Genomic DNA, 11,851 nt, shown 5'->3' with positions numbered 1-11,851 from the left:
GGTTCCTATGCAATATTGCTGTTTACAGCATCGGACCTTGCTTCTATCACCAGTCACATCCACAGCTGGGTATTGTTTTTGCTTTGGCTCCGTCCCTTCATTCTTTCTGGAGTTATTTCTCCACTGATCTCCAGTAGCATATTGGGCACCTACTGACCTGGGGAGTTTCTCTTTCAGTATCCTATCATTTTGCCTTTTCATACTGTTCATGGGGCTCTCAAGGCAAGAATACTGAAGTGGTTTGCCATTCCCCTCTCCAGTGGACCACATTCTGTCAGTTCTCTCCACCATGACACGCCCACCTTGGGTCGCCCCACGGGCATGGCTTAGTTTCATTGAGTTAGACAAGGCTGTGGTCCTAGTGTGATTAGATTGACTAGTTTTCTGTGAGTATGGTTTCAGTGTGTCTGCCCTCTGATGCCCTCTTGCAACACCTACCATCTTACTTGGGTTTCTCTTACCTTGGGCGTGGGGTATCTCTTCACGGCTGCTCCAGCAAAGCGCAGCCAATGATCCTTACCTTGGACGAGGGGTATCTCCTCACCACCGCCCTTCCTGACCTTCAACGTAGGATAGCTCCTCTAGGCCTTTGGCAAGCTCTTATTGAGCACCTGCTGTGTACACTGTGGGAGTGCTTGTCTCAGACAAGTACCTAAGGCGTGCAGGTCCCATGCACACACGAGCCCCCCGTGTCCTGGTTTTGGGCTCTGGCTTTCTTGTCCGGAGCTGGGGCAGCTGACTAGCCAGGAGTCCGCTGTCACCCCTCACCCGAGGCCAGGTGTGACCCAGCTCCAGGCGACACATCCACCTGCTGGATCTGGGCCTGGGAAGTTCTCTCCTCGCCCCTGAAGCCTCGTGCCCTCAAGGCTGTGATGAGTCACGGGCAGTTGCTCCAGACACATGGGGCGGCCACTGGAGCCTGGGTCACACAGTGAGGTTCCAGGCCTCTGTCGGGGGTGAGTGGTGCCCTTCCTGGCTCAAGGAGGCTCCTGCTGGGAACACAGGAGCCGGGGGTGGGGGCCCGGAGGCAGGGTGGAGAGCAGCCCCTGGGTGTGTAACGACAGGCGGTGTCACCTTTCAACATGCTGTGGGGCAAGTTTCGCTGCTCTTGTTTCACAGAGGAGGATGTGAATCCAGGCCAGTCAAGGGTCAGTGCCCTAGGCACCTGGTAAGGAATGACCTCGGCCAGGAAGAGAGGACAGGCCTGGCAGGAAGGGGTGGGGCCAGCAGCTCAGTAGAAGACAGGAGAGCCTGCAGGGAGACACACAGTGGGGCCTGCACTCAGGACCAGGGAGCCGGACCCCACACCGCCGTGGGCAGCATGAGTGGGCAGGTGGGTGACCTGAGCCCCTCGCAGGAGAGGGCGCTGGCCCAGGTGAGTGTGGCAGGGGGTCGGGGAAGGGAGAGTCCTACACGGGCCTCAGTTTCTCCTAATGCCCCAGGGGCCCCTGATTCCCTCTGAGCTCTGTATCCCCAGGTCTCTTCCCAACTCTGAGGGTCTTGGAGGCCAGTGTCAGCATCAGCGCTATCCGATAGAAACATAACGTGAACCACAACTGCAGGCCATCTTTGTCACTTCAAAGTGTCTAACAGCCACATTACAAAAGGGAAAAGAAACAAGTGAAATCAATTTTGATAATATATTTTGCTCATTTACTTTTGGCCGGATCGTAGGGTCTTAGTTGCCGGACCAGGAACTGGGCCTCGGCGGTGAAAGCCATGTCCCAACCACTGCACTGCAGGGGAATTCCCTGTAATATATTTAACCCGATAGAGCCAAGTTGTTATCGTTGCAACAACGATATGTAATCAATATGTAATCAATTGCCACAACCTGTAATCAGTATAGAAAGGGTCGCGGGGATGTTTCTGGTACTGTCTTCAGAATCCTGCGTGTGTCTCAGACTCACGGCAGATCTCGATTTAGACTGGCCACGTCTCAGACTTAGTGGCCACTCCATTGGGCCCCACAGGGGAGCGCTGCTGGGGTGGCAGGTCCCAGCCTTAGCTCTGATCTGGGGGACGCAGGAGCGGGCACGCGTCCTTTCTAGCTCGTTGGGGTCTTTCCCTCGGGCTTGAACACGGCAAGTGAGGGCTCCAGGCACAGTCGCTCACCTCAGTAGCATGGAGGGAGGCCCTGAATCCTGCCGTTGAAGAATTCTACATCTGAAAGAGGGCAGATTCCAGCTAGGCTGGGAGAATAAGTCCTCTTACAAGACAACTGGGGTCAAGGATTAGGTCCAGGGGCCTCTCTGGCCGTCCTGTGGTTGGGACTCGGCGCTTTCACTGCCAAGGGCCCGGGTTAGATCCCTGGTCCAGGAACGAGGGTCCCACAAGCCCCGTGGCTCACCAAAACAAACAAACAGAATTAGGTGCAGATCTTGGCAGAGCAGGTCACGTGAGCCTCAGATTCCTCCCTTGGGCGGGGGATGGGTGTACTAGCGGTATGATTAGCTCAGGGCCAAAGACTCTCTTGTGCTTCTTTCCTTCTTTAAACATATGTTAAACAAAATTCTTTCTTTGTCTGCGCGGGTTCTTAGTTGTGGCATGCTCGGTCTTTGCTGCAGCCTGTGAGATCTCCTTCTCTGACCAGGGATCAAACCCAGGTCCCCTGCGCTGGGAGCTTGGAGTCTTATCCACTGGACCACGAGGGAAACCCCTTCCTTGTGTTTCTGAGGACAGAGGTTATCAGCTCATTTGGGCCTGGGGGGCCCAGAGCTAGTTCTTTGACCCTCCTATTTGGAGTCGAAGGAGACTGAAATGCAGGAAGAGGAGAATGACTCGGGCCAGATGGCACTGGGACTGCTGAGTCCTGGTCCAGGTCCATGAGCCCCCAGAGCTGGCTCTGTCTCAGAGTCGTGACATTCACACAGAAGTGGCACCCTCAGCCCCTGGAGAGGGCTGGGGCCCAGCTAAACTGCCCCATCGTCTCCGGGAGCCTGTCTGCAGAGGGTCTTCTCAGGTTGGGTGGAGTCACCCCTCATTCAGGCCTGGATGATGCGGTGTGGATCAAACACACCATTTGCCTCTTGCTGTGTGACGCTGGGCAAATTGCTCCACCTCTCTGAGCCTAGATTCCATGTCACCTACCCTCCCACCTGAATTGACCTGGGGGCTCCCTGAGGGTGGAGAGCTGGGCCCTTAGGAGGACCCACCCTGCCCCCATGGGTGTCAGGGAAGAGTCAGCCCTCTAAATCTCATTTATTCCACATTTCAGGGACTTCCCTGGCAGGTGCAGAGGTTGGGACTCTGCAATCTCACTACTGAGGGCCTGGGCTCAATCCCTGGTTGGGAACTACGATCTCACGAGCCTCATGGTGCAGCCAAAATAAAAAAGGAAAAGAAAACAAAAATCTGCATCTCATCCTCTCTTTGGGCAACTGGTTCATCATCACTGTCCCATTTCGCAAAGGGAGGAAGGGAACTGTCGTGACTTGGCCCAGGCCTCGGCTCCCCCAGCACAGGTGGGCCCCCTTTACTCAGACACCCCGTTGCCCGCGGGCTCTGCAGGCCTGTGGCACCGGCCTGTCCCCTGCGGCCGTGGGGTACCGTGCGGCCCTGCCCACCCGGGTCTCTCCCCGCTCTGCCCTCAGTTCCGGGAGAACGTGCAGGATATCCTGGCCGTCCTGCCCAGCACCGACGACTACTTCCTGCTCCGCTGGCTCCGAGGTGAGCACGGACCGTAACATGAGATGAAGGTCAAGGGCATACGAGGCCTCTCTTGTTGTGTCACAAGTTGCTGCAAATCACAGGCACTGGAAGCAACCGCAAATATGTATTATCTGTGTACACAGTTTCTGTGTACAATTTTAGTTTCTAACTGAGTAAGTATCAACAGATATAACCTAAAAGACAAAACTTCATTGGCATCCTCAATGATGTGTGAGTGGAAGAGGCTCTTGATTTACATAATTCCTGGCTCTGTGATTCCACCAGATACAGAGGGTCTGATCTCTTCAGGGTTTTAGAGCATTAGGAAAAGAACCCTGGGCACAGCATGGTCCCCAGGGCCCTGACGGTGGCCATGGATGTGGCAGGGACTCCACATGCTATTTCTCTGGACACCTTCTCTTCCTAGCTTCCTCTTGGGTAGTGCCTTCTTTCTCTACTGCCACCACCATGGCCCACCCAGGGGCACACCCACTGCTATCAGCCCAGGGAATCAGGGAGGCAGGAGATAAGGGGGCCGGGGGCCCCTCCCAGCCCCCGGGTAGCCACAGCCTGACCCTTCCAAGGCAGCCCCCAGCACTGGGCACCCAGAGCCTTCTTCCCTGAGCTCTTTGACGCTTCCAAGCACCTCTGAGTGGACAGTACCCCAGAGGCCAATAACCCACCGAGGGGCACAAGCTAGGATCACTGCCCCCAGGAGTCCACAACCACCACCCTATCTCCTCCTTGCAGCTCGGAGCTTTGACCTGAAGAAATCAGAGGCCATGCTGCAGAAGGTGAGGGCAACACCTGCCCGGCCCCGTTTCCTGCCCTTTGTGGCAGCTTAGCTCCCGGGCCAGGGATTGAACGCGGGCCTTCAGCCATGAAAGCCCGGACTCCTAACCACTGGACTGCCAGGAATTCCGTCTTTTCTTCTTTCCATCCTTCTTCCTTCCTTCTTTCTTTCCCTCTTCCCTTCCTTCCTTACTTTCTTGCAACGACCATTTATTGCACCTCAAAGTGGAGCCTCGCTGCTTCTCGCACTGGGGAGAGTGCAGTGGTGGAAAGAGAGAGAAAAGAAACCAGATCAATAAATAGACAAGGCAATTTCTGAGAGTGGAAATTGCAGCCAAGACAGTAAGGCAGAAAGAAGTGAGGGAGGGCAGGAAGGCCTTCCTTGCCGAAGGGCGATGTGTTGGCCCCAGCACGAATGCCCAAAAGGAGGCAGCCGTGTGATGACTGGAGACAGGGCAGAGCCGTGCAAAGGCCCTGAGGTGCGGGCGAGCTGGAGTAACCCAGGCGCACAGGAGGTTGTGCCCTAGAGAGAAAGGGGAGAGATACAGCTGAGTGGGTGGCCCAGGCCCATCCCCGGGGACCCAGCAGGCCACCTAGGGAGTCTAGGCTTTTGACTAAGGGTGACCGGCAGCTGGGGTTAGGGTTAGGGTTAGTCTGACCCTGCTTGTGGGGCTCCCTGGAAAGCCACGTGGGGACAGGAGCCTGGGGACCAGGAGGGATGACTCAGGGAGAGGCAGCTACGGATGCGGGCTTCACGTGGTCCCTTCTGAGTGTTTCTGTCCTCATCCGTGTCAGACCCCATCTCCTCCGTCCCCCTTGCATCCCCACCCTCAGTTCTGGGTCCATGGAGCCCGGGATGCCCTGGCGGGCCCTCAGTGGTTGCCGGCAGCGGGGCCTGGCCTGGCATCCCTGGGTCCCCGCAGACCCTTTGGCTCAGGAGGGGTCTTCAGCTGCGCCCCACCCTCCCTTGTCTCTAGCACATGAAGTTCCGGAAGCAACAAGATCTGGACAACATCCTCGCGTGGCAGCCCTCAGAGGTGAGCCCCCAGCGCCCTGCCCGCCCCAGACCCCGGCTCTCCATCAAACCCGCCCCCACCGCCCAGCCCTGCTCTCTTGTGCATCCATCCAGGTGGTCAGGCTGTACGAGCCCAGTGGCTTCTGCGGCCACGACAGGGAGGGTAGCCCCGTCTGGTACCACATCATCAGGGGCCTGGATCTCAAGGGCCTCCTCCTCTCCGTCTCCAAACAAGAGCTGCTCAGATTCAACTTCTGGAGCCTGGAGCTGCTCCTGCGAGACTGTGAGCAGCAGAGCCAGAAGGTGGGGGTCCCAGGGCCCCCCATCCCCCTGGGCCGCCGAAATCTGGCCCCCTCCAAGACAGCCCCCAGCACTGGGCACCTGCCTCCCTGAGCTCCTCGGCTCCTCCCAGCACCTCCGAGTAGACACGGTTCGGGTGACCTGCCTTCCCAGGGGCAGACGATGGGAGGGTGCCCCTCGGGACGGCCCTGTCTCCCTGCACTTGGCTTCCCGGCATGAAACCTCCACGCCAGGATGAGCCAGGCCCAGCCCTACTTCCTGTGGGCTGTGGGGGGCACAGACCCTCCTGGGGTCTCACCTCTCAGCATTCCTTTGCAGTTGGGGAAGAAAGTGGAGAAAATCTCGACTGTTTTTGATTTCGAGGGGCTGAGCCTGAGACATCTGTGGAAGCCAGGAGTGGAGCTTGTCCAGGAGGTGAGGGAGCCCTACCCAGGGGGCTGGGTGTCCCCTCGCCTGGGTCTCTGCCCCTCGCTTGCTGGTGTGGGCTGTGTGTGGGGAGGTTCTCTGACTCCACCCACAGTTTTGCGGCTCTTTTTTTTTCTTTTTTAAATATTTATGTATTTATTTATTTTGGCTGTCAGATCTTTGTGGAGCACAGACTTCTCTCTGGTTGAGGCTTGTGGGATCTTAGTTCCTTGACCAGGGATCCAACCCACGCTCCCTCCAGTGGAGGGTGGATTCCTGACCCACTGGACCATCACGGAAGACCCTGCAGGGATCCTTTCAAACCCGAAGTCTCTTAGGGCTGTGCCAAGCCACAGCCATCACCTCAGCATCACCACCGCACGTCCGGGAGGTCACAACAGCAGGGCTTGGTCCCCAGGCTGGTCAGGGTCCCTGTGGGTATCCCTTCCGCTCTTATACTCCCTCCCCGCTCACCCTCTCTTACCTGGGAGGGGGCTGGGAGCAAGTCATCTTCAGGGGTCCTGAGGAAGGAAGGGAGACCCTGATAAGGTCTGCCTCCGCCGGGGCAGCTAGCCTGCCTTTTCTTTCTGCTCAATCCAGGATAGCAGAGAACCTAAAAATTTTAACATTTCAAGAACCACCACGAGCGACTTCCCGGGCGGTCCAGTGGTTAAGGTTCCACGCTTCTAGTGCAAGGAGCACAGGTTCAATCCCTGGTTGGGAAACTAATCCCATAAACTGTGCGCCGAGGTCCAAAAAAAAAAGAAGCACCATGAAAACATAATAAATTGAGAGCACCAGACTCCAAAGGCCACGTATATTCCCTTGATGTGAAATACCCAGATTAGGTAAATCCATAAGAGACAGAAAGCACGCTGGTAGTCAACCAGGGCTGCAGGGAGTGGGGAAGGGTGACTGCTAGGGTTCGGGGTTCCTTCCGGCGTGGTGAGAATATTCTGCAACTAGACGGTGCTGATGGTTACACAGCCTGGTGAGTACACTGAGCCACTGAACTCTACACTGTGAAAGGGTGACATTTATGGGATGTAAATTACATTCCAATTACAAAAAAAAAGCCATGCCTTGCCACTTTGAATGTTTCTTATCCTGGAAGCATTTTGTTCCCAAAGCCACATAGAGGGGAACCTTCCAGGGACCTGACTGAGGGGGATTTTTTTGGTCTGCAGGAGGTGGGGTCATCCCCTGGAAATCTGTCAAGAATTTGCACTCATGGCTTCGGGGGGCGTGTCTGAGACGGGGACCCAACAAACCGGACAGGGGGAGTTCCTCTTGTCTGGGAGGCTTTTGGGGTGTCTGGAGAGGCCTCAGGGGCCTTAAGGGGGCGGCATTTAGGCACCTGCATCTTGTGCATTGACCTGAGTTTGACCCTACAGTTTTTCTCAGCACTTGAGGCAAACTACCCTGAGATTTTGAAGAATTTAATTGTTGTGAAAGGTGAGTGAAGCAGTTCCGCATATGCATAAGTGGGGCTGGGGGGCGGTGCACGGGACAGGGAGGCAACGAGGCAGGGAAAGGAGACCCCAGGAAACCCTGAAACGGTGCCTGTCTCAGCCCCCAAGCTCTTCCCGGTGGCCTTCAACCTGATCAAGCCGTACATCACTGAGGAGACGCGCAGGAAGGTGCTGATCCTTGGAGTTGAGTGGGCAGCTCCTTTGCAGCTCCAGAACCTGGTCTGAGGGTGGCTCCTCCGCAGACCTGAGGGTTCCCGAACGCAAGGGCACCAGGCTCGGGAACACAGCTGCTCTGGGGGACCCACTCCCTTAGGCAGCAACTGTTGAGGCCAATGTGTCCACCTGCCAGAGGGCTGAGGGGCCAGGAGGGCTCTGAGAGACCCCAGAGGCAGCCTATGTGAGGGCCCCCAATTCTGGATTGAGAGATGTGAATTTGAGGGATGACTTTGTCTGTTATGAGCTGCAGGTGGGCTGAGTCACCAGCTCTGTCTGGGTCTCAGGTTCCTCAGGCTTCCCTGTAAAATGGGGAGCATAAGAGGCAGGTTTTTCAAATCACACATGTGCTCAGCTGCTCAGTCGTGTCCAACTCTTTGCGACTCCCTGCGCTATAACCTGTCAGGCTCCTCTGTCCATGGGATTCCCCAGGCAAGAATACTGGAGTGGGGTGCCATTTCCTTCTCCAGGAGATGTTCTGGACCGAGGGATTGAACCCCCGTCTCCTGCATTGGCAGGCGGATTCTTTACAACTCACCTGTGAGTTGTTCTTTACAACACCACCTGTGAGCTGCAAGTGGGCTGAGTCACCGGCTCTGAGTCTCAGATTCCTCAGTTTCCCCCCATAAAATGGGGAGAAAAAGATGCAGGTTTTCCAAATTACATACCTGATAACATTTGGAAATTTAGAAAAATATAGAAATATATCAAGAAGAAAGAGTAAATCCTGTCTCTCAAGGAACTATTATTAACATGTACTATCTTTTCAAAGAAATTCATTTTTAAAAAAATGGGTTCATACCACGTTATACTCTTTTAGAACCTACCTTTTTCACATACCATGTGATAAACTTTATTTCATTTTGGTAAAGTCCAAAATTTAGGTTTTTTTGTTTTTTTTTTTTACCATTAGGAAGAGTGAGGTGTGAAGATGCTTATAGATGAATCTTTGTACACATCTTAATTTTTTTCCATAAAATAATAGCCTAGAAATGAAGAGTTCTTTTCCCTTAAAGAGAATGCACGGGAAGTCTGTTTCATTTCTGTGTCCACACTGCCCCAGGGCATGCTGGGAGTTCGCCTCTGCCTCCTCCCACTTTGCTCCCATAATGCTCTCACTCCTTTGTGGACCAACCTTGGCTTGTCAGAGCACTGTTGGGGGAGGAGGGCTGATACACCCTCCCCCCAGTTCTGAGAGTGCTGGAGCTGCAGGAGCTGAGGGCAGGGACTGACTGGAAGGCTGAGTTCAGTCTCCGAGGGAAAGGGAAGCCCAGGGTAGACAAGCCCCTGCTCAGCCTCACGCTCCAGGAGACACTGATCTGAGTCCCTGCAAAGATGGTGGTCCAGTGGTTAGACTCAGCGCTTTTATTGCCGAGGTCCCGGGTTCGATCCCTGGTCAGGGAACTAAGATCCCACAAACTACGTGGCATGGTCAAAAAAAAAAAAAAAAAAAGATGCCTCATGGTCCAACACCTGGACGGATAGGGGTGGGTACCAGGGCTGAAGGGGCAGGAACTGGTCACACAGACACTGTGGACCTAGATCTTCTTGGCTTCTGTCCTGGAGGCGCTGAGAGTATGTGGGAGGTAGGGGGAGGCTGTCATATGGACAGGACGGCCCTGGACTTGGCCCCACTTCCCTCTGTTGAACCCCCGACCCCCCCCACAGAGCCCCACTTTTGTCCCCACAGGCAACTGGAAGCAAGAGTTGCTGAAATTCATCAGCCCCGACCAGCTGCCCGTGGAGTTCGGGGGGACCATGACCGACCCCGATGGCAACCCCAAGTGCCTGACCAAGGTCCGGTGCCCAGAGGACGGGGAGGGAGGGGAGATGGCCGTGGTGCGGTGCCCGCTCACCACCCTCGCCTGCAGATCAACTACGGGGGTGACGTGCCCCAGCATTACTTCCTGCGCAACCACGTGAGGGTGCAGTACGACCACCAGGCGACCGTGGGCCGGGGCTCCTCCCTGCAGGTGGACAACGAGATCCTGTTCCCGGGCTGCGTGCTCAGGTGGGCACGGCGCCCCCCACACACACCTGGTGTGGTCGGGAGGGGCCCGGAGCCCAGGCAGGTGGCGGTCAGTGGGGCCCTGTCCCCTGCAGGTGGCAGTTTGGGTCGGACGGAGGGGACATAGGCTTCGGGGTTTTCCTGAAGACCAAGATGGGGGAGCGGCAGCGGGCCGCGGAGATGACGGAGGTGCTGGCCAGCCAGCGCTACAACGCCCACATGGTGCCCGAGGACGGGAGCCTCACCTGCACGGAAGCCGGCATCTGTGAGTGTTGGCAGGGATGGCTCCTCCTGGACCTGGGCGTGGGGGGCAGGTGCACTGCGTGCATCAGGTCCCACCAGGTAGGGGCCCTGGCTCCGGGCTCTCGGGTGTGGCAGTGGCACCCAGGTCTAGTACCTGCACAGGAGGGCGAGGTCCCAGGTGGGCGTCCTCTCTGAATGTCCGTCCCGCCGACGCAGACGTCCTGAGGTTTGACAACACCTACAGCCTGATCCACCCCAAGCACATCAGCTACACCGTGGAGGTGCTGCTCCCGGACCAAACCTCCCTGGAGAAGATAGAGAATTCTAGACAAGCCTCGCGGCTCCCACACCCTCCTCTGTGGCCTCTAGGTCCGCAGTGAGCTCACAGCCTTCCCTAGCCAGACTGCCCTCCAAGCTCCCCAGGAACGGGGATCCTACCGAGCTGGTCCCAGCCCATCTGTCACAGTGGGTCTGCATCTTTGGAACTGCGGGACTGTGGCAGCCAGCAGAGCAACAGAAACTCTCCAGCCCCTGTGATTCAAGCTCAGAGAAAACTCGAGGCCCCTTTTCTACCAACCGATACTGAGTTGGGAGTTCCCGTTCTGAAATACATCGTGTTAAAACAAAAAAATGTGCAGGGCTTCCCTGATGGCTCAGTGGTAAAGAATCTGCTTGCCAAAGAGGGAGACATAGGTTTGATCCCAGACCCGGGAAGCTCCCACATGCCGCAGAGCAGCTGAATCCGTGCACCGCAGCTACTGAGCCTGCGCTCTGGAGTTCAGGGGCCGCAACTACTGAAGCGTGAGCCCCCGAGAGCCCGTGCTCCGCAAGAGAGCCCACCACAACCGGAGGCTAAGCACCGCAACCAGGGAGTGGCCTTCCGCTCGCTGCGACTGGAGGATAGCCCACGCACAGCAGTGAAGACCCAGCACAGCCAAAAGTAAATAAATAAATACTTTAAAAAAGAAAGAAAATGTGAAATATAATATGACCGACAGAACTGGAAACAATTGCCATTTAAAAGATAATGCATTACTCATAGTTCCCAAGAGGAGAGGGCATGGATGCCACAGGGGATCACCCGGAGAAACGGTGGGTGGGCGTGGGTGGGAGGGGGGTGGTCATGAGGTGGAAGGAGGGGGAGGACCTGCAGGCAAAAGCCTTTGTTATGGTTTCCCCGGAAGGAATGGGTGAGGCGGGGTCAGCAGGCCTAGAATGGGCTATTTTGGGTGATTTCCTCAGGCTCTGGGGTCAAGGGGTTGTCCCATTTGTCTGGAACCTGGTTCTGGGTACCAGTTGCCCTGAGTTTGAGCCTGATGCAGGAGGAGGCTGGAGTGTGGGCTCCGTATTTGAAAAGCACACTCGTGGGCAAGACTCTCTCTTGTTGTTCAGTCGCTCAGTCGTGGCCAACTCTTTGCGACCCCACGGACTGCAGCTCGTCAGGCTTCCCTGTCCTTCACTATCCCTCGGAGCTTGCTCAGACTCACGTTCAACAAGTCAATGATGCCATCCAACTGTCTCATCCTCTATCGCCCCCTTCCCTTCCTGCCCTCAGTCTTTCCCAGCATCAAGGTCTTTGACTCTCTCTCTAGGAACTGGCTATCCCTGGGAGGGGTGGTCCCTCCAGGGTCAACAAAGCCCCAGGTGTCAAAGCATCAGAACACAGAAAATAGGAGACGTGATTAATACACTTGCCTAGCAAGCAGCTGTGCCGCTGCCCCTCTGAATGCACATTCCTTCCCCATGGAGAAA

General features: G+C 56.0%; 1 protein-coding gene across 3 annotated transcripts; it reads left to right on the top strand.

Annotated features, from left to right (window-relative positions):
- The first annotated feature begins 957 nt into the window (after positions 1-957).
- LOC112441539 (putative SEC14-like protein 6) lies at positions 958-11,196 on the top strand. Of its 3 annotated transcripts, XM_024977829.2 has the most exons (12): positions 958-1,375; positions 3,594-3,669; positions 4,402-4,445; positions 5,421-5,480; positions 5,573-5,761; positions 6,077-6,172; positions 7,558-7,618; positions 7,736-7,818; positions 9,517-9,645; positions 9,720-9,859; positions 9,952-10,121; positions 10,316-11,196. In XM_024977829.2, the coding sequence occupies exons 1-12, from the start codon at positions 1,322-1,324 to the stop codon at positions 10,477-10,479; spliced, it is 1,266 nt and encodes a 421-aa protein (XP_024833597.1). In that variant the 5' UTR covers positions 958-1,321; the 3' UTR covers positions 10,480-11,196. The 3 variants fall into 3 exon arrangements, with proteins under 3 accessions (XP_024833597.1, XP_024833596.1, XP_024833595.1); XM_024977828.2 differs by lacking the exon at positions 7,736-7,818 and having other exon boundaries at positions 959-1,333; positions 9,539-9,645; XM_024977827.2 differs by lacking the exon at positions 7,736-7,818 and having other exon boundaries at positions 960-1,375; positions 9,539-9,645.
- The last annotated feature ends 655 nt before the right edge of the window (positions 11,197-11,851 follow it).

Source organism: Bos taurus, chromosome 17, assembly GCF_002263795.3.
Source record: "Bos taurus isolate L1 Dominette 01449 registration number 42190680 breed Hereford chromosome 17, ARS-UCD2.0, whole genome shotgun sequence".
Classification (NCBI taxonomy): Eukaryota; Metazoa; Chordata; class Mammalia; order Artiodactyla; family Bovidae; genus Bos; species Bos taurus.
This window is presented reverse-complemented; position numbering and strand designations above follow the sequence as displayed.

Bases quoted from the DNA above. Each gene is read 5' to 3' on its own strand.
- LOC112441539 (XM_024977829.2), top strand. From the start codon at position 1,322: ATGAGTGGGCAGGTGGGTGACCTGAGCCCCTCGCAGGAGAGGGCGCTG. The intron at 5,762-6,076 runs GTGGGGGTCCCA...ATTCCTTTGCAG, and splicing joins GTGAGCAGCAGAGCCAGAAG to TTGGGGAAGAAAGTGGAGAA. The intron at 7,819-9,516 runs GTTGAGTGGGCA...CCCCCCCCACAG, and splicing joins GGAAGGTGCTGATCCTTGGA to AGCCCCACTTTTGTCCCCAC.